This window comes from Eptatretus burgeri, chromosome 6 (assembly GCF_056783735.1).
Source record: "Eptatretus burgeri isolate ZD-2024b chromosome 6, Ebu_testis_v1, whole genome shotgun sequence".
In the NCBI taxonomy this organism is placed as follows: domain Eukaryota; kingdom Metazoa; phylum Chordata; class Myxini; order Myxiniformes; family Myxinidae; genus Eptatretus; species Eptatretus burgeri.
This window is the reverse complement of record NC_140966.1, coordinates 115,107,418-115,128,796: the sequence shown is the minus strand read 5'-3', so window position 1 is coordinate 115,128,796 and position 21,379 is coordinate 115,107,418. Positions and strand designations below refer to the sequence as shown.

At 45.5% G+C, this 21,379-nt stretch overlaps 1 protein-coding gene across 2 annotated transcripts in view; it reads left to right on the top strand.

Moving 5' to 3' along the window:
* Positions 1 to 21,379, top strand: part of UTP20 (UTP20 small subunit processome component) — a 121,726-nt gene that overhangs the window by 14,199 nt on the left and 86,148 nt on the right. The window contains exons 9-20 of one of the 2 annotated variants that reach the window (XM_085886897.1): positions 2,402 to 2,566; positions 2,739 to 2,873; positions 2,976 to 3,053; positions 6,820 to 6,998; positions 8,470 to 8,631; positions 9,918 to 10,006; positions 10,247 to 10,355; positions 10,632 to 10,782; positions 10,872 to 10,931; positions 15,209 to 15,364; positions 15,707 to 15,783; positions 15,963 to 16,042. In XM_085886897.1, the coding sequence (XP_085743023.1) occupies positions 2,402 to 2,566; positions 2,739 to 2,873; positions 2,976 to 3,053; positions 6,820 to 6,998; positions 8,470 to 8,631; positions 9,918 to 10,006; positions 10,247 to 10,355; positions 10,632 to 10,782; positions 10,872 to 10,931; positions 15,209 to 15,364; positions 15,707 to 15,783; positions 15,963 to 16,042 (1,441 nt within the window). Of the gene's footprint in view, positions 1 to 2,401; positions 2,567 to 2,738; positions 2,874 to 2,975; positions 3,054 to 6,819; positions 6,999 to 8,469; positions 8,632 to 9,917; positions 10,007 to 10,246; positions 10,356 to 10,631; positions 10,783 to 10,871; positions 10,932 to 15,208; positions 15,365 to 15,706; positions 15,784 to 15,962; positions 16,043 to 21,379 lie in introns of those variants that run through there. The other variant, XM_085886898.1, reaches the window with a different exon arrangement.

Genomic DNA, 21,379 nt, shown 5'->3' with positions numbered 1-21,379 from the left:
GCCATCATTGATGCAACCATGAATTCTGGATTGTACCAGAAAATTCTACAGGAGCATGTCAGGGCATCCGTCTGCAAGCTGAAGCTTAACAGAAAGTGAGTTATGCAGCAAGATAACGATCCTAATCGCACAAGTAAATCCACAACAGAATGGCTGAAGCAGAAGAGATTGTGTTTTGGAATGGCCAAATCGAAGTCCAGACCTTAACACAATTGAAATGTTGTGGCAGAACCTGAAGCGGGCAGTTCATCGAAGAAAGCCCAAATATTTCGGTTGAAGCAGTTCTGTGAGGAGGAATGGGCGAAGATTCCTTCAAGCCGATGTGCAGGTCTGATCAAGAGTTACAGGAAATGTTTGGTTGAAGTTATTGCTGCTCAAAGGGGTGCCCACCAGCTACTGAGTGGAAAGGTTCACGGACTTTTTCCAACAAACAAATTGAAAGTTGGATCATTTTGTTCAATAAATAAATGAAAAAGTCGATTATTAGTGTGCTATTTGCTGAATCAGGTTCTCGTCATCTATTATGACTTGGATGAAGATCCGATCACATTTTAGGGCAAATTTATGCAGAAATACAGAAAATTCGAAAGCGTTCACAAACTTTTTCTCACCACTGAATATATGTATAGTTCGGGGTTCACCACGAGGGGACTTCTTAGACGCTCCCCGGCCTCTGGACCTGCAGGACGCTGCACTGTGGATAAGTCTGTGTCTCGTCAGGTTGTCAAGCAACTACAGGCACCGATTGATACCGGCAAACCTGGCAAGTTCTTCGCTCTTTTACAAACGCGTTATCTTTCCCGTGGCTTGGCAATGCCAATTCAGGTACGTTGGCTCAGTGCGCACCTGTCTACTTATGTACAGCCAAGCGGAACTGTGTGTACGCACTCGCTAATTGCGCAGCCAATCAGTGGGGCAGAACTTCTCGTCTATCTAGTCTTACACAATCGGTCAGGCCAATAGATGGAATGAGATGAAACGAGAAGGATGGAAAACTATTTACCAAATCTATCATTAAGCACATATGTACAGGCACATCAATCAATCCATCATGAAGTGCATATGTACAGGCATCTCAATCAAAGGCACAGAAGAGCAGATTTTAATCCTTTGCACTTATTTCCCCTTCCACAGTCTTCCTTATTTCACTAAACAGGACATGGCACCAGCGAATCCTTCTGAAGAAACGTATATTGGAAGCGAAGAAGACAGAGACAGAACAAAACATTGGGTCGGCCTTTTACTCGCCCCAGCACGTATCAACAGACATTTGCCAATCCCAAAATGGGAAGAAAATGAGTAAAAACAGATGGATAATTAGACAGCATGTGCTATGTGTGCGATGCGAATGTAAAATCTCGCCCGGAAGTGTCGGGAGGCAAATCATCGACAGCTCTTTGGAATACTGATGCTTTTTCTGAGTCGAGGTAGAGAAATTTAGGAGTTATTTCAGAGGAATCGATAGACTGAAGTATACGTTGGTAGTGGAGCTATCTCCCCACGCTCGAGACCTCTTGTGCTTGACCCGTCATTGCACCGTTCACCCATTGCTGTTTGACACAGCCCGTCCTGACTCCAGCGGCAACGCTAATGGTGGTCACTCCTCCTCGGCCAAAACAGGCAGGCAGGTTGTCTCCAGGTCCCGAGCCACGAACTTAAACAGCCACGAACGATTGGGCATTCTGCCTTTACAAGCTGCTTGAGCGGGTCAGACACTTGAGGGAGAAAAGTTTTTTTTTTATTTTTATTTTTTATTTTTTTTGTCGGAAGTGGAGTTCTGGGGAGCAAAAGCCATGGCGTGCTCTTTGACTTGTCACAACGCATCTTCATTGGTGCATTCGCCAGCCAAGGCCCCCTTTACTGTCAGTCACTTCAGAGTTTGACTCTTCCTCCTGGGAGTTGACTCTTCCTCCACAACGGGGTTTTCCCGTCCAGCCGTCTTTCCCACCGAGCGCTTTTCAAAAGTAAGGTGGCGAGTCCTTCGCCGATAATATGGTTGTGTTTGGTACTGCGTGAGAATGTTAATAAAGAGTCATGGCTTTGTACCCGATATGGACTCAAAGAGGAGGAAGAAGACCCATCATCCTATATATTGTGTTTGGCCATATCTCTCAATGGTGAAGAATAACTTCATAAGTTCTCATCTCTGGATCTTCACCAAAATCTAATGGATTAATCCTCGTCACACACCATACCAGTCCACCAAATTTAGTTTGAATCCGTCCACAACTTTTTGAGACATCCTGCTCACAGACGGACAGACAGACAAACAGACCTTCGGTGGCAGAGGTAATAATGGGGAAATTGGCCAATTCGACTTCTGCTCCACATCAATTTGTTGGCCAAAACGTACTGCAAAGGTATTTGGGGTGTTTGTGTAATTTCACTGACCTATCCTCAGGCGCTGGTTTGGCATGTGTGGGAGGCCATGCTGGAGAGGCAAGATGTTGATGAATCGACTCGTCATGCATTTACCGCGCAACTGGAAAGGAGTCTGCAGCTGGTTCTGAACCTGTCAATGTACAGAAAAGGCTTGTTGGTCACCAAACCAGAACAACTACAGCAGGTAGTTATGACAACGTTGGCATGCGTGCGTTCGTGCATGGAGGCAGGTTATTGGGGTTAATGTAGTTTAGTGAGCATCTACAGTTTCTTTCAGAAGTGGGGGGAAAGTTGTATTGATATGATCTGTGCAGCGGTTTTGATCATGTGATGCGGTACGCTTGTCTGATTGATAGATGTGCATGCGGTTGGTGCAAGACACCAAACTGCCAGAGACTTGCCAAGAAAATGTGCTGCACATCGTTGCTGCTCTTTTGCTGGGGCAGGCTTCGGGCCTGCGGTTGGAACTATCTGCAGTGCTGGTGAAGGTGGTAAGGGTTGGAGTGTGGTTAAAGTTAAATATATGTTCAGATTTGTGCTGTGTCCTCTGTTCACGTGCTCTGCGTCCTCTGTTCACGTGCTGTGCTGTGCAGGTGTTTGAGAGTCCCTGCACACTGGACGCCCTCTTGAACTTTTCCCAGGTCGTTTTCCCCTGGGCATCATATGAAGAGGTATTATTTTGTACTTTGCAACCTGTGTAAATGACTGTTCTTTACATTAAAATGATTCGGATTATTGTTTACGTAATATGGGCGACTCGGTCATGTATTTTGTTTGCATGATGGTGTTGGGGCAGGGTTTGGGTGCATTAAAATAGGCCAAAAAATCTATTGAGGTAAGGAGAAAAAAATAATAATAAATAAAAGAGAGAAAAGAAAAAAACATTTTGGAGGAGGGAGGAGAAAGGCAAGGGGCATGGAGGAAGTAAATCCAGGGGTGGTGGAGGGGTTTGCTTCCTGCAGGGTCTGAGCAGGAGAGGCATTAAAATAAACGGTGCATTGATCGACCTGTCAGTGACGCGAGTGCAACGGGCCTGTGATTCGGTTTAATTGCAGGCGATGCCATTGGAGAGGGTGATGCATTGCTGGAGCTCCAGCTGCTAGGGGAGGGCAGTACTCCATTGATCTGCAGATAAAGGCCTTTTTGGCCAGGTATTCTGATTTTTACAGGAATGCCTTCAAACAATCAAGGATTCCCAGTCTCTCCTACTTGATTACAGATGGTCGGGTTTACAATGGCGACTCGGCGCCGGGCTCACAATAAGGAGGGGCCCATCATGCCAACATGTATATATTTTTAATTGTGCACACCGTGATATACAGCAAACCCTCCAATATTGCGGGGGTTAGGTTCCTGGAAAATCCCGCAATAGTTAAAACCACGATCATGGAAACCAAGGGCCAATGGGAAAGGGGGCGGGGTTGAGGTCCTGGACTTCAAGAAAAGAATGAGGAAGATTGACGGCAGCCTCAAATGAACACGTGTGTGTGTGTGTGTGTGTGTGTGTGTGTGTGTGTGTGTGTGTGTGTGTGTGTGTGTGTGTGTGTGTGTGTGTGTGTGTGTGTGTGTGTGTGTGTGTGTTTATATTTGTATGTATATGTACATATATACATCCATAGCCATCCATTTCGATCATACTATGTGAAGAAGGATACCAGGCTGAGTCAACCCCACCTGGTATTAATTCAACAGCCAAGCGGGATTTGAACTCAGGACCCTGGGTTCCCAAGCCCACCAACCTTACCATTAAGCCAACACCAGGTGTTTGTTTGCATGTATGTATACACATACACACACAAACATGTGGAGTGTGTTGAGCACTCCCCCAATCTCCATTGGACATAGTCCTTCACCACATCACTTGCCTTTTGGTTGAATGGTTTGCATTCGGGGGAACAATCGTCTGGGTGGCAGACGGACAGTTGTTTTTTGTGGATGATGCGGTTTAACTGTGCGAGACATGATCCGCGGCTGCTCATTATATTGGTCAGGAGGTGCGTCTGATTGATATATTGTTGCGAATCTGGAAGCCATGAGCACACAACAGCCAGAGTCCTTACAGATCAGTTATATCGGTAAGTGTGTGTTTCTCGTTAAGGTCCCGTCCCCTGTGTCTAATGGGAATTAAGTGTACATGCGCTGTGGGTTCTTTTATAGATAGGATTTTTTTACATTCTTTACAACAACGACAACAATGCCATCTTCGCTCTCACACAACAGCACTCTGCTCGCGGCATTGTCCGCGCTCTTCGTGTGTTCACGAAGCGTTTCGTTCTGGCCTGGTGCCAAATCAGGGTATGCGTCATTTTCCGGCCAATGGGCGACGAGCAGACCAGAGTCGGGGCTGTCCTTTGCAAGAAGGCGGAGCCGCGACACGTCGTCCGCCCAATGAGAGCAGTCCACGGATGAGCGGACCATGCCCGAGAAGGACGACAAAAGAGAAAAAAAAAACGAATAATTGCGCCCCGTCTGCTCGAGGCGCTTCGGTCTGGTCTGCATCTGACTGCATCGCACACATCCAAGGCGTATCGTCTGGCGCAGAACTACAAGAGGTCGACCATCTCATCACGGGAGATCACCTGGGTTCGGCTGCCCTGGTCCATCCTTTGGTGACTGGTGCTCCAGGAAGGTGCAGACATCGAGCCGCGCGAACACGGCCAGGTAGCCAGCACGTCCTGACTCCCAGCCAAACTATCCTCCTCGGCTGGAGAGCCGAATAAAGACCCGGCGGGGTCCATCTCTTTTATTTGGGTGTGCGTGTCTGTGTGCGGGCCTGTCTTGTCAAGTGCTTTCATTGTACATTGGTTAATCGTTTAGTCATGATAACTTTGCTCTTCTGTGTTCCCCTCCCTACCTATTGTAAATAAATATCCATTTTGTTGAATGTCCCAGCTCGTCATTGGTCTTTCTGCCATTGGTTTGCCGCACTGCGAACGGGAATTAGGAAGGCCGTTGCCGTAGTTGTACATTTGGTCCGGCGCTGCTCTGGGAACTCCGCTCGATTACGCCGGATCCGAGCCGTTATCCACGACTCGGATCGGACAGAGTCGGCCGAGGGTGTGGTTTCCCCGGTAGTTGGACGGCGTGAGTACTTGGATAAATTGGAGTTAGACAAGTGACCCTACCTCACACCGTCAAAGTATTGGCGACCACGGTCCTGTAAGGGACCCGTGCCTTTTGGAGTTCTCCGAGAAGCACGATTTAGATTCCGGGTGTTTGGTGGAGCCGACTCTACTGTTCGACCTTGCGGTCGTGCTCGCCGCCGACACCCGGCCCCACAATAATATATTTCTATATATATATATATATATATATATATATATATATATATATATATATATTTATATATATATATATATATATATATATATATATATATATATATATATATTTATATATAATGGAAATAAATAGTGCAAATTATACAAGAACAATAATTTTACCTTTAAAATTCATTCCAAGATGGCGAGATGGGTGAGGCCAAATACATTACGTACGTGTTCATACTGTACTCTGCTGTAACTTGGAGATGATAATGATGTTTCCAAGGGGTGGGTGGAAGTTTGAAAGATGCGGATGTAGAACTTGCGTCCGCTGTTGGATCATCAGGAGCATGACAGTCACATGCTGCGTTGCCACATAGAAGAAGGTTACATTGATCTTTAGCCACCGTCAACCGCTTTTCCTGCTTGGACAGGAAGTGATGAGATTGCATCCTCTTCCAAAATAATCCCGTCCCTTGCCGTTAAAAACCTGCTCCAGCATAAATCCCTTCACCTCGATGTGTTCCATGAGCCATGGTTGAACTGGAGCCTTCGGTCCCAGGTGCCTCGTGAAAATGTTGGTGAATGCACAATGGGTTTTCCCGTATCACCGGTGCACTCAAATTCCGAGTAAATCCACAAATGGTTTGCCTGTATCACCGGTGCACTCAAATTCCGAGTAAATCCACAAATGGTTCTCCCGTATCACCGGTGCACTCAAATTCCGAGTAAATCCACAGTGGGTTCTCCCGTATCACCGGTGCACTCAAATTCTGAGTAAATCCACAAATGGTTTTCCCGTATCACCGGTCCACTCAAATTCCGAGTAAATCCACAGTGGGTTCTCCCGTATCACCGGTGCACTCAAAGGCATTTTTCTTTTCTGTTTGGTCCTCGATTCAAACATGAAGCGCTTTTTCCATCCTTGCAACGTGATGATCACGGGACTGGAATGAGACGTTTGTGCTTTGCGGAGTGGGAACACTTGAATGAATATTTGACTCTCGTTTAAACGCAGGTGATTTGTTGATCCGGTAATGGCGGCACACAGATGTTTGTGCGGTAATGGCGAAATCGACTTGATTTCACTGGTATTTTCACAAGTTTGTGCTCTGAGTTTCCACCTTGCCTATACCTGTTATGTGTGATCCGTTTGATCCATGCTCCTCCTCAGACTTTACTCCCATACCTGCTGCCGCATCTTCAGCAAGGCTTCCTGGCTGGACAGGCAGATTCCTCCAAGGCAGTTCTGATCTTCCTCGCCAAGCTCATCCTGAACAAGGTCACATCCGTCACCAGTGGCTCTTCTGAGCTCCAGACATATCCCTTGATCTTCCAAAACCTGCCAACCAGGTACTGGCTGCAAGCAGCGAATCTCATTCCAATTCCTGGGTCGTTTATCTACCTCACATCGTCGCTCCTCGTAACCACATTACCTTGTCAAATTCTGATTCTAGCTGTGCGGTTCTCGTGATATGTTTCTGGACTGTCCGCTCGACAACTCCAGGCTTGGTGTTTGAGAGCCGAACGCACAGTGTTTCATATTCCCTGATGAGGGTGACTCTGTGGCTGAACCTTTTGCTTCTATCAGTATTGCTTTTGCACCAAGATCAGATTTGATGGTGTCATGGTTCGACCGTCCACTCTGAGTCGAAGAGGTCGGCAGTTTGAACCCCGGCCGAGTCGTACCACATACTTCGAAAATGGGACGTGCTGCTTCCTTGCTTGGCACTCGGCATTTAAAAGGATAGAGCAATGGACATGCAATCATTGCACAGACTTTGATGGGCTCAATGGCCTCATCCTGTATTTTAGTTCCTTCCAAGGAAACTCGTATTGGCGTCGTACTTTTGGAGCGATATCAAATGATCACGTTCAAAATGCATCAATTCATAAGAAACACTCCGAAGGGATAGATATGTCTGTAATTACAAAAAAACAAACTTGTTTTGCACTGATCCTGTGGAATAACCTCTTGGAAGTTATTTTTCTGTTGGTTTTGTGGTTATTGCTTTTTCATTCCTAAATGCAGGAATCAAGACTCGGAAGAGCGGGGCGACGTGACACCATGGCTTGATCGACAAAATTCGACAGAGTGAAAAATGATGGAACGATAACGAATGGATTGAGTGCATCACAATTCAAGGACATTGCCGGTGAAGGGTTCGAACGACATCTCAGGGAGTCGAGTTGAAGCCGAGTTGTATAATTGGGAGAGAAGTTGAAGTGGCGGTGAGCAGCAGGCCTGATGTCTCATAAGGAAGAGATTGAGATGACACACGGGAAGATGCTTCCACAGGCTTGAATAGATGGAGGTGTACTTGGGGAGGATACCAAAGAGAGGGGTGCTGGTAGAATGTGTGCAACTTGGCAGCGAGGTGAGAGGGCAGCAGTAGCAGGGCCAGGACAGGCCGTCAACCTGCCTCCAGTCACCAAGAAGCAGGGCCTGACGCTCTCTTCCTGTCACGGTATTCCAACGATGCAGAGGGCTTCAGATCCCCGGGAATCGATTTTACATGCATTATCCATTAGTTTGATCGACAATTCTGTGTTGTCGCTTCATGAGTCTTTGTGACTTTCTTTCCCAACGCACCTGGATTGGGAAATGGCCTGTTTGCCGTTCCTATCTGAGCCCTTTGCTCCCTTTCTTGAATAAAGAGCCTAGCATCATGAACAATGTTATTCGCAGTCCATTAAGCATCTGTGCACCACCACCGTGACGAGAGCGTCCGTGACGAGAGCGTGCTTGCAGCCATGTTGTCTTATGGTATGTCGATGTGACATCGGCATGATGGGTCAGACTCTTTTCCTGTATGTGGTGCAGGGCAACGAAAGGTGTTCATACGAAAGCTGAGCGGCCCATTTCTGTGGCCGCACACCTGCTGGGCTTGTTTGAGCGGTTTTGTAAGCAGAATGAGGCAAGCCGCCTCAACGACGACGATCTGGGCGACCTGTTTGCCACGCTCGTCGTGCTGCCTCACGTGAGGTGCGTTCAGCTTATTGGTTTGGCTGTTAGGGTTTAGCTCTTCCTGGTGCTTTGTTATGTTTCCATCTCATCCTCCTTTTCTGTTTTTTTTTTTCTTTTCCTCACTCTGTTTGTCTTCCTTCATATTCTCAAAGCTCACTCCCATTTACAGTGTTCCAAAAAGACCTGGACAACTTTGGTTTTTTAATGTATTTCATACCACGACTGACACAATGATTCCCTTTGTTTTATATGATACAGCGACGCAGAAAGTTTTCTTTATTTTTCAGGTCTGGCGGTTTAATGTAAAAGAAAATGTCGACTCCACAGGAGAAAGCTCAGTGCGTGTCACGGTTCATCGAGCCGAGATCGGACACACAAGTTCAGTTTGATTTTCGTACAAGTTATGGAAGGAATCCGCCATCGCGAACTAGTATCAGAGAGTGGTACAAGAGGTTTAAGGAGACGAAGTTGTGAGAAACAGAAAAGTACCGGTCGACCAAGCACAAGTACAGCAGATACTGAACGGGTGCTTGAAACATTTCAACAAAGTCCCAGGAAATCAATTTGACATGCATCCAGAGAACTGGGACTACCAACCACCACTGTACACAGGATTTTGTGTAAAACACTGAAGCTTGATGCCTGTAAGGTGCAGATTCTGCAAGAACTTAAACACAAGGTGTTCGCCTGGGAAATGCTCAGTCGCATAAAGGATGACGAAGATTTCCTGAAAAGGTCATGTTCAAAGACGAAGCTTGCTTTCATGCGTCGGGGAAGTTCAAACGGCACGATGTGAGGATCTGGGGCTCTGAAAACCCCCACGTGGTCATTGAACACAAACGTGAATGTGTGATGACGCATTGTCCATGACTGCTTGGTGAGTCCGTTTTTCTTTGTGGAGGACACAGTGACCGTAAAAAAAATTCAGGACACAGAAACCTCAAAATTTGATCTTGGGTCATTCTTGGTGGAACTTTTTACCTTGTTTCAACGTTGCGTCGGGATTTCCGGTGGTGCGTCATTGACTTCGCTCCTTTTTGAATTGTGTGGTTAGTCGTAGTCGCGACCGCAGTATAAGCTGACCGTTTATACCCGATGCACACAAGTGCTGATACTTAACCCTGCCCCCCTCCCTCTCCTCCTCGTCACCCTCAATTTTATTTATTTATTTATTTCTGACGCACCTTCCCTCTTCTCTTCCATCCGCTCCTAACCCTCTTCTCGATCTCATTTAACCTTCATCATGATTTGGGATTGTTTTGTTTCATTTGTGCAACTTGAACTCTGTGAGGTCTGCGGTGCAGGCCCTTCAAGGAAGATCTTTTGATGAAAGCTGTCTGTGATGTTTTCAACTGGATCTTCATTTCTGTCATCGACAAGAAGGAATCCTCAGGTCTCTTCTCCATTTTGTCATTAAAGTCTCTCACTCGATTCCCCTTGCCCCCGAACCCCCCCACCCCTCCTCCTCCCAATTGTGTTGACGCTCAGCACCTGCATCACACCACTTTTATTTATTTATTTATGTTAACCTCGTCCTTTGCTCTTTAAAAAAAAAAAACCTCAATTAGCTATTCTGTTTTGTCCCACAATCCCCAATCCTTCCTCACTTTCTGTGTCCCATTTTGTCCCACAGACAAGTTGCTGTTTGTGCTTCAACAAGCCACGTGCTGTTTGCTCCGCTTGGATAATGGTCCACAGGTGCTGCAGGTCCTCACAGCCGAACGCCTGTCGACATTGCTCAGGTGTGCATCCCCTGGGGTCTAATTCTGAGTCATTGTCGTTCTGTCCCACCAAATGCCGTGGTTTGCTGAACCACCGATTGGTATTAACAATTGTCGTAGCTTTTACTCACCTGTACGTGACTCCGAACTTCAATCGCTCACATGGTCCTTTCCACCAATGAGTCTTTGGCTCTACGCTCTTTAGGAATTGTCTTTTCGTCGTTCATTTATTCGAGCTCGGCCCAGGTTTGCGTCAGTTGAACCAGGTTTATCGTTGAGTGTGTTTGCTTTGTGCAGGTCGCATTCTTCAGCCCCATCTGTTCTTTTGCTTGTCGACCTGGTGTTTGCACGAATGGCGACGCTCGGGCAGTGCCAGTCCCTTGCGTCCAGCAATCTACTCGAATGGTTTCCCTTCCTCCAGCCGAATCTTTCGTCCGATAGCAGTCGGGTAAGGAATGAGCCGTCGTTCCGTTGTCGTTACACACGTTTGTATCTCCCGACTTGTTTGACGCTTATGCTGCTGTGTCTGTGTTACAGGTTAGGTTCCTTACCCTGCGGATTTTGAACCACTTCCACATGGAATTTCCACTCGTTGAGGTGACTAACTGGACATGGCAGAGTTACTTGAGACTTGTGGCCAAAAATAGAGCCAGAGTGGCGTGTGCGGTTGTAATTGATGCAAGGTTGTGCGATCCAATGGTATCTTGAAACCGCGTGGTACCGAAAGCTGCCATATATACATATATATATATATATATATATATATATATATATATATATATATATATATATATATATATATATATATATGTGTGTATTAGTGTTGAGTGTGGTTCCAGGAGTGAGAAAATGCCTGATGCTACCCTGGCATATGAATACCTAATCACTAATTTCTATAAATCCAAGATTGACCCAGCGACATCTGATCTGACTGGGTTTTATCTTTTTTTTTTTTTTGGCCGTAACTCTAATTCTAATCAAAATTTTTGAGCGATTCCAAAGGCTTTTGTGTTTTATTTCGTTTGCTCTTGTGTATTCATGTCAGGTCAGGTTAACAGACACATCCCATGCACCAGAAAGCGTTTACTGTGACAGCAGAATTTGAGCTCCCAAGGCCCTTGTGTCAAGAAATCCAAAACTGATGTTTTCAACTTGAAGCTGTGCATATTTTCCCAGGTGGACTTCTGCAGACAATTTACCTGCTCCAATACCAGACATATCAAAACTGGCAGGCCCCATTTACAACATGCAGACAAAGACGAGATGATATTGGGGGGTGGGGGGTGGGGGAACCAGAAGAGCAGGCATTGTTGATGGCCGTGTTTCTCAGGTATCGCAGGCACTGCAGAAGCACACCTGCCAGTAATTACCACATCAAAATAACTTTGTCAAAAAAAACTGTCGATTGCTTGTGCTGATGGTGCAGGGGGTGAAGGGTATAGTGGTACGAGCAGTCACGTTGGTTTACCTCGGACAAGATATCAGAGCCCTTTCCCAGAATTTTACTGGAAGAAGAACCGTTTCATCTGTGGTGGAGCCCGTTGCAACCTCGGAGAGATACTCGGTGCCTGGTTGAATGTGTTGCAGACAACTAATCGTATTCTTCCGATTTGTATACCAAAGTTTTAAGAGCAACAGAACAAAGACCGGGTCATGAACTCTCAACCAGATTACTGGGAGTTGGAAATTGGTGATCTAGTAGCGGTTGAAGCCCGCGACCATAAAGTGGTCAACCTATTGCTATCCTCGACATTTCAGCTTCGAGAGAGATTGCCTCGGAGGACATTTTCTACACAGAGGTCATCCGCCAGCTGATTGAAGAATTCTGAGAACAAACTGAAGCAAAACCAGCAAGGAAGAAAATTCTTACAACAACCACGCAGCGATTCAGAGAACTTCCCGAGGAGAATGTCCAAGGTAGTTCAAAGGACCTCCACATCTCAGAAGCTAAAGCAACTACTGATAAAGGAATTGCCATTCCCCAGCCTGGTGGCTCAGACTTGGTGTGCTCTCATGCAATTTGTGTGAAACGGATCTCGTCAAGGACACCCGGTCAAACGAGAGTCCACAAATATCAGGAGAGAGCATTGTCCATAAAGCAAAGAGCATATTGCAGAGGAGAATCCTGACCACTGAAAAAATTGATCATTAACACTGTTGTGCTGATGAGATGACAGTTGAAGTGCAAAACCGTTTCCTTGACCCTTTGCTTATCAAGGCATTATTCTGGTTCACAATCCCAAAATTGCACCGTCAAGGTGGGGACTGATCAGAGTGTGAGGAGGCACACGTCACACGTTGCTTAAACATTGCCTGTGATATTGTGAGACTGACTTTATCAATAACATCTCCCAAGCACCTTGGCTTGGCATTCTACCTCCAACACGAATTTGGGAGCAGAAATCGAAGATTCTTGAATTCAGTAGCGCGCAAGATCCTGCCGATACCGGGTGTGACTTTCAGAATCCATGAACTCGCTGATGTCACACCCATTTGGTTATATGAAATGTCCAGATGATTCTCTGCAGACGCAAATGCTGAATCTGTGTCACAGGTGCTGCAGTCACAGATCAAGCCATTCAGTAGCTCTGGGGCTGCATTTAACAAACTGTCCATGTCAGACCTGTGAGTGTGCAGCTGTACTTCCAGTATATTTATTTATTTATTTATTCGTGTGCAGCCCGTGGTTGCTTGGCTGCATCATTTTCTGGAGGCGTGGCTGTGCCGCTGATGCAATGCCCGCTGTTCCCAGTAAGCTGTTGGACCGTCAAAGACTCCATCACAGACGAAGAAAAACATCTGACCGACAGACTGTGGATGGAGGAGTTTCGACCCCATCTCAATACATGTCCATGATTTTCAATTACTTTCAGGACAACTGCAAACACAAGCACCAAGTTTGGAGCCCTTGCTTTTCTTCCCATCACGGCAAGCAGGATGGTGGATGATTATGATTGGATTATGAGGCGACAGTCCTAAACCCGCAAGGAGGGTCTGCTGCCAATCCGAGCCCCGTGCTCGGCTTCTGTCGACCCTCACATCCTTTCATTGTTGGTAAGATGAATGTGCGAACGCTATCTTCTCTATGCGCTCAGGAGGAACGACCTCGATTGATGGAGTACTGCTACGACGTCGTCTGTTGTCTGTGTTCAAGAGCTAATCGGCGAGACGTTGACGCTTGGACGTTTTTCCCAAAAGATGTTTTACGAGATTCTAACAAACCCACGCTGCAGTGTGAAGATCGACTCTCAGTACGGCACCAGCATTTTTCAAACGTTCTCGCTGCTGCAGCTCAAGCAGCTCCAGAAGAAGCATTGAACATGATTAAAGTCTTCGACCCGAGTCAATGGGGTGAAGCTGGAATGGTTTCCATTCACAAGAATGGTAATTTGGCATTTCCCACAAACTCTCGCGGTATCGGCTTGACACGAATCGCTGCCAAAATCCACAACAAAACGCTGCTCAGTCGCATTTGACCAACCAGTGACCGACTTTGCCTGGTGTTGGCTTGATGGTTAGGGGGGGCAGGCTTTGGATCTTTGGATCTTGAGTTTAAATTCAACTTGGCTGTTGAATTCATACCAGGTGGGGTTGACTTAGCATGTCATCCTTCTGAGGTCGGCAAAACGAGTTCTAGCATGCTGTGGTATCCTGCGTCGAAGTGGTGACCCGTCCAGGATCGTGCCCAATAGCCCAGGAGACTGCTTCAGCAGCACCGACGCTCTGTACAGAGTATGGCCCCAGGGATGGATTGATGGATTGACCCACGACTCTGCTTCAACCAAAAAGGCTTCAGACGAAGCCGGTTTCTGGTTGGTCAGATTCTTGCACCGCGAAGGCTTGTTGAAGAGGCAAGAGACAGTAAGCTGGATAGGGAGCTCGTGCTGTTATTTGTTGACTTTACAAAAGCGTTTGACTCGGTAGACGGAGTCGTTATGTTCAAAATACTACGTGCCTACGATACACCACCCAAGATAGCAAACATGATCGAGGAGATGTACAATGATACTTCTGCTGTTGTCCTCGCACCTGATGGGCCAACACAGGTATTAGATATCACTGCAGGATTGCTGCAAGGTGACCCTTGCTCTTTTCTTATTCATCATGGTGCTCAACCATGTGATGCGTACCGCACTGACGGATATTTATATCTTAAACATTACAATTGAAATAAAATAAACCGCTGTGATAGTAAAAATAGGACAATAAAAAAAAATGAAGATTGACGCAGCACTCCCCCGAACCCGCACCAATCACATTACTTATTTTGGGGAAATTAGTTTTAATTTACACGACTATCTTCAAGAACGCAACTGTGGCGTAAATCAAGAGGTCCTTGTTCCAGGAACCATCAGCGATCTCCAAACACAGCCCTCTAGATTTGCATGTGACCTTTTAATTGAAAGAAAACGTAACAGCGGATCGACATGTAATGCGGCCCAGGCATATCCGTTGACACATGCATCTCAAATTTCATTCTCTAGTACTATTATTATATATATATATTTTTAATTTTTTCCAGTTTGTTATGGACTGCGAGTAAATTTTTGGTGTTTAATCAAGAAATTTGTGTTTGTGCTCCACAAAGTATGATTGGATTTCAATGAGGTTTTGTTTGGAAATCCCTGTCGGGCATTTCAATTTCCTGTGCAATCACAACTTCCCATAAGATCAGAATCCCAACTTGATCTTTGTTTAGATTGGTGTTTAGAGTAATTAGGCAGTGGCATGGTTAGTGTTAGTGTTAGTGTTAAGATTCGGGGTTAATGTCAACGAGTCTGTGGCAGTGTTTCCGTGTTGTGTTAGAGTACACGAACTTCTGTCGCAATCCATGTGCACTGAACGTTCTGCTGTTTTTCCTTTTGTTCTGGCAGGGCCCGGAGATCGAGCGTATCTCTGTGTTTGCAATCTGTATACGTGTGGAGGAGACGCCGGCCACGCTGCACATGTACAGGGAGAAACTTCTGCACCTCCATAGGCTGAGGCATGACTTGGTGCAATCACACATGCCAGTGGGACCTTACCAGCAGGTGCGAATGACTCCCGTGCTCGATAACTCGAGTCATTGATGTTGACATAAATGACCTACGAGAAGCCCATTCAGCCATTTCTACACCCACATTATTGAGGAGAGCGAGCAGGTGGCAAGCTGTTTGTTCACAATTGCAAGGTTCCTCTACAGGACATTTGTATTCTGTTATTCTCCACCTCCTCACTCTTCCCAATCTTTTTGTTTATCACATTGCAAGAGGATATGTTTACCGCCAAATACCTGGTGGGTTTGCTGGTCCAATGCCAAGCTCAGTTGTCAAATAACTGTGTCAGGTTACTGACATGTCTTCTGAGGTTATTCAAAGGTACTTGTCCCACAGGTCCCTCTGCGGTTTCTCCTCGGAATGTTGTACGTCAATTTCAGCCATCTATGGAAACCGACCCTCGAGCTAATCACGTGAGGGAGAGGGGTGGGGGGGCAAAAATAACACACACACACACACACACACACACACACACACACACACACACACACACACACACACACACACACACACACACACACACACACCACCGATTGTGGCGTGACCTCTGTGTGTGCCTTTATCGTGTGATTCTCCTCTGACACCGGTGCAGCTCATACGCCAAGGAGATGGATAACGAGGTGTTTTGGGAAACCTGGTGGGAGCACATACAGCTCGCTGACGCACCCCTTGGTGAGACTTGTAACTGAGTTTTATCTCATTACTCGGCCTGTTCTCGTGTGCTTGCACTCAAAAACACTTGTCAAAAGATCTCTGTGCACTTGAATTATCTCTGCAGTCTTCACTCGTTTCACTTGAGTTGTTTGAGTTTGAGTAAATACGTGGGGGTAAAGGAAATGCGCATTTCCTCATTTTGCAGGTGCTCTGCATTCACATACTTGTTAACAACCCTGGATTATCCTTTTTCAATGAAACCTTTTTTACCTTCACCACTGAAGGTGGTCGAAAAGTTATGGACGGATTTGGATGAAACTTAGTGGGCAGGTTGGGTGTGACCAGGATGAATTGATTAGATTTTGTTGAAGATTCAGTTGTTAGAATTTTTGGCATTCTTCACCATTGAGAGATTTGGACAAAAACAATATATGGTCCATCCATTGGGGAACATACTCTGTGCAGAGCGTTGATGCTGCCTAAGCAGTCGCCTTGGCTATTGGGCACGATCCTGGACGGGTCGCCACTCCGACACAGAATACCAGCATCTTGGCACTCGTTTTGCCCACCTCGGAAGGATAACAGGCAGAGTTTACCCCACCTGGTATTCAACAGCTGAGCGGGATTTGATCTTTGGATCTTAGGATCCTAAGCCAACACCAGGCATATAATATAGAGTAAACCCTCATATATTGTGAGCGTTAGGTTCTTGGAAAATGCCACGACAGATAAAACTGCGATCCTGGAAACCAAAGGCCAATGGGAAGAGGGGGGTTCGGGTCCTGAACTTCAAGAAAATATCAAGGAACATCGACAATGGAAGCCAGAAATAATTAGAAACTAGAAGGGCACTCGGTGGAGTGCATACCTCTGCCACGTAATGCAGCAATGCCAACCCTCCCGATTTCATCGGGAGGCTTCCGAAAATTCACCCAAACTCCCGCCCTTACGATCACTATCCTTATCCTCCCGAAATTTTGATATTTTTGCACTGTTCACTAATCAGAATGTACTAGTATGAGAATTGAATGAAAAGCATCGTCTGCTACATATAGCATGTGGTAACTCCATAACGTTCGCTGCTACCAAATTGTACGTAAAAAATTGCAAATTCAAATGAGGAGCAGCGAAACATTGGGTCTGGATCTCGCTTATGCGATCATGCACTGAGATTTAGTGCATGCGGTATGTGTGCAATACAGTGCATGCGGTATGTATGCACAGTGTATATGCATGCGATACGCTCACTGCATGCAGCTGGGCCCCGTACCAGCCCGGCGGTCGCGACCACCGTGCGGTGTTTAATTTAACAGCCGCTAGAGTTCTACGAGTCGCGCTGCAGCTGTGGAACATCGACTTCGAAGTTACCGATGCTTCAAGCCCTCGATGTTGATTACGAAATGGCAGAAAAGAAGCTTACGAAGACCAAGACATGGTCTCAGAAGTGCAAGACCGAATACAGTCTCCAATACCCGTGTATTCGAAAGTCTGAAAGAGGAATTCATCATGCGTATTGTACAGTATGCAGCGTTGATATTTCAGTTGAGCACGGAGGTCGCGATGATATTCGGAAGCACGTTGGAAGCAAACGGCACACAGACATTGCAAAGGAGAGATCTTCGAGCACGAGTACCGGTACACTTCTGAATTATTTCACCAAACAAGGGACAAGCGAGGAAGAGGATGTTACCCGAGCGGAACTTCTCTTTAGTGGATTTATTGTGGAACATAACTTGCCCATATCAGTCTCAGATCATGCTGGACCTCTATTTCAAAAGATGTTTCCAGATTCAAAAGTTGCTTCAAAGTATGGATGTGCAAGAACAAAAACTTGCAAGATGTGCAAGATGTGCAAGAACAAAAAAAAAAAAAAAAAAAAAAAAAACAAGAACAAAAAGCAAGAAAAAAAAAAGAAAAAAGAAAGAAAAAAAAAAAAAGAACAAGAACAAAGAAGAAAAAAAGAACACTGGTCAACAATTTTTTACTTTCTGAATGTTGTCTAGATTTCTACAAGTGAATTAGGGTATTCTGGCACTGCTGAATCAGGAAATGGCATCCGTTTCTCTCCATCAGGTCAGGTTTTTGTGCTAAGTTTATTTGAAAAAATCAGATCTTGTGACAAAATCAATTACATTTTTGTGGCATTATCAGCTGATTTTTGTCAACACATATCATCCTAAACATGTTTTTAAGAAAAAAAAATGTTTTGCCAACAACATTTATTGATTACATGATAGAAACATCGATTACTGTCATCTGAATGGTGGGCATTGATAAAGGTAAGTACAAGTAAATTGCATGTTGCGTCACCACTGTTCAAACTTCAGGGCTTGAACTTCCGTTTCTTCGAACTCCTGGAATGTTCAGCGGCAGGGAGGTCTCTCTTCAGATTCCAACAGTAGTCAGCCATCATGACTGCGTCCCAGCGACCCTGATACCTGGTCTCCATCTCCTTCATGTCCGGATGGAATCTCTCCCCCTGCTCGTCACTCATTGAACCCAGGTTCTCAGGAAACCGGTTCATATGTGAAAATAGGTAGTGCATCTTGATGCTCATGTTGCAGCCCAGGTTTCTGAAAGCAGTCAGCATGTTGTTGACAAGTTCTGCGTAGTTTCTGGCCTTATTGTTGCCAAGAAAGTTCTTCACTACCAAAACAAATGTCTTCCACGCTTCCAGTTCCACTTCGTTCATTGAGTTTTTGAACTCTGGATCTCTGATGAGCTGACGGATCTGAGAACCATCAAAGATGCCAACTTTCAACTTCTCCATGGTCAATCCTGGAAAAGCCTGGCACAAGTAAGTGAAGCAGTCACCATCTTTGTCCAGAGCCTTGGTGAACTGCTTGATTAAGCCGAGCTTGATGTGCAGCGGTGGGAAGAGTATTCTGTCTCTGTCCACCAGAGGGTCGTTGATGACGTTCCTTTCTTTGCATGGCACCAATTCCTCCCGCACAGGCCAGTCCTTCTTCGTGTAATGCTGAGCACGGTCCCTACTATCCCACATGCACAGAAAACATGGGTACTTGGTGAAGCCAGACTGTTGTCCCAACAAAAAGTTCACCATCTTCAGGTCAACACAAATAAACCACTTATGCTGATCATAACCAATTTTCTCCAGCACGTACTTCACCGCTCATACTTCTCCTTCAGTGTAGTCGAGTGAGCGATGGGTACAGAGGCAAACTGGTTGCCGTTGTGTAGCAGAACACATTTCAGTGATCGCTTGCTGCTGTCAATGAACAGTCTCCAATCTTTGGGTTCGTACTGTGGCACTCCAAGCTTGAGCAGAAGCGCATGTCATAAATTGGCGCATGTAGGTATTGTACATTCTTCAGAGTTCGTTATTTCAAGAAATACAACTTTTTTGTATCACATTATTACAAAATCTGCCCCATTAACTTTAGTTTTGATCCACGAACTTTATGCTTTGCCTCACCAATTTTTGGAAGATTTTGAGGTTTTATGACTTCAAACTGATCCCTTTTCGACATAATCACCTAGAACTATCGTACCTGAATACTTCTTGTCATTAAAATAATTATTTCCAATTAAAACAATTATTTGACATGATATTTTACCCCCACCAACTTCTTCTAAAATGCTCCACACATGCGTACATGTGAACAAAAATGTAAAAAACGACATGTGGCCATATCTCAAAAACTTGACCTGATTGAACAAAACTAATGTGAGTTTTGGATTCAGCGCATCAGATTCGTCCTAAATCAGCTTAAAATGCAGACAACAAATTTGTTGTTGACCAGTGTAATTGGTGAGTTGTCAAATGTTACTGCTTCATCTATTGCCGATATTGCTAGACTAGCTCCATTTAGCCTAGCTACAGACGGTAGCAATGACGGTGAGGCCCAGCTATATCCTGTCCTGATTTCGTACTATGACAACAGTGCTGGGATTGTGAAGCAAGGTTTGCTAAGTTTGCCTGCGTGCAAACAAGATTCCACTGGAGAAAACATTTTCAAACTGCTTGATCATGAGTTCAGTGACAGGGAAAATTCCGTGGGGAAATTGTGTTTCCTTTTGTGCTGATAATGCCTCTGTCATGGTGGGCAAGCACAAAGGAGTCGCTGCTTATATCCACAAACAAAATCCAGAGTGCTACATCATGGGATGCCCTTGCCATATGATGCACAATACGGCCAAGAAGGCGGCTCAGGCCTTACCCATTGAATTAGATGACTTTCTCATCGATATTTACTACTACTTGGACAAAAGTAGTAAACGCGTCAAAAGGAGTGAAAGCACTGCAAGAACTCTGTGATGCCCCGACACACAAGATTCTGAAGCATGTCGCAACAAGGTGGCTGTCCCTTGGTCAGTGCCTAGACAGGCTGATTGAACAGTGGGAGCCACTTCGCCTCTTCTTCAAAGAAGAAGTACGAAGAAAAATGCAACCAACTGTAGCCAAGACTCTAACAACGAGCAAGAAGGACGGCACTGTATCTACTGCCAGTACTGGCACTGCAGGATCAAGCACTAGTGGAGCAGCATTCACCACTACCACTGCAGTATCTGCTGCTAAGAAGACAGCAGGGACAGCACCAAAACCAATGCTGAGAGCAGGTAGCATCACCGGCCCTTCATCACGTTCATCTACAAAGCAGATCCCTTCAGAGTCGAGAAAGACTGTGATAGTCCCATCTACAGGCAAAGAAGGACCCAAGTTAAGTTCTGCTTTTGCCAAATCACTTGATAGAAGCTCAGCAAAACCTTCGAATCAGAGGTCTTCTTCCTTGGCTGCACCTACCTCAAGCTCTCTCCTCAAACGTAAAATTGGATCTGGTACTACGAGTCTGACCTCTTCTGCTGGCAGTAAACGCAAGTGTGATCGCCCTGCGGCTAAGTGTACTACGAGTTCTACAACTAAAAGCGCATCTTCCTCAAACACTGTGCAGGAATCTAGAGAAAACGTGTCAACAGGATGTTCTTGTCTCCACAAACAAAACTCTATTGTTTCTTCCTTCGATATGCTAACAAGCTTTTTGAGAAGGGGAATCTTCTGCTCCAAAGAGACGAACCCTGTATTCATCTCCTGCACGGAGAATTGAATGGTCTTCTGAAAGATATCTTCGTATGGTTTGAAACCATCGGTGTCATCGGTTGCTCTGGTAAATGTACCCTTCTCTGACAGAAATCATCAGAAGAATGATGAGGACCTCATGATTGGGAACGATGCCAAACTGTATATAAGGAACAAAGGAGTCTCAAGAAATCCACCTTCACTCTGAGTGAGTCAGACATCCAAGGTTTCTTCAGTGCAGTTCGCTCATATTATGTGAAAGCCTGCAATTATATCTTCAAAACCTGGCCGCTAGATGATGAATTAGCCAAGCATGC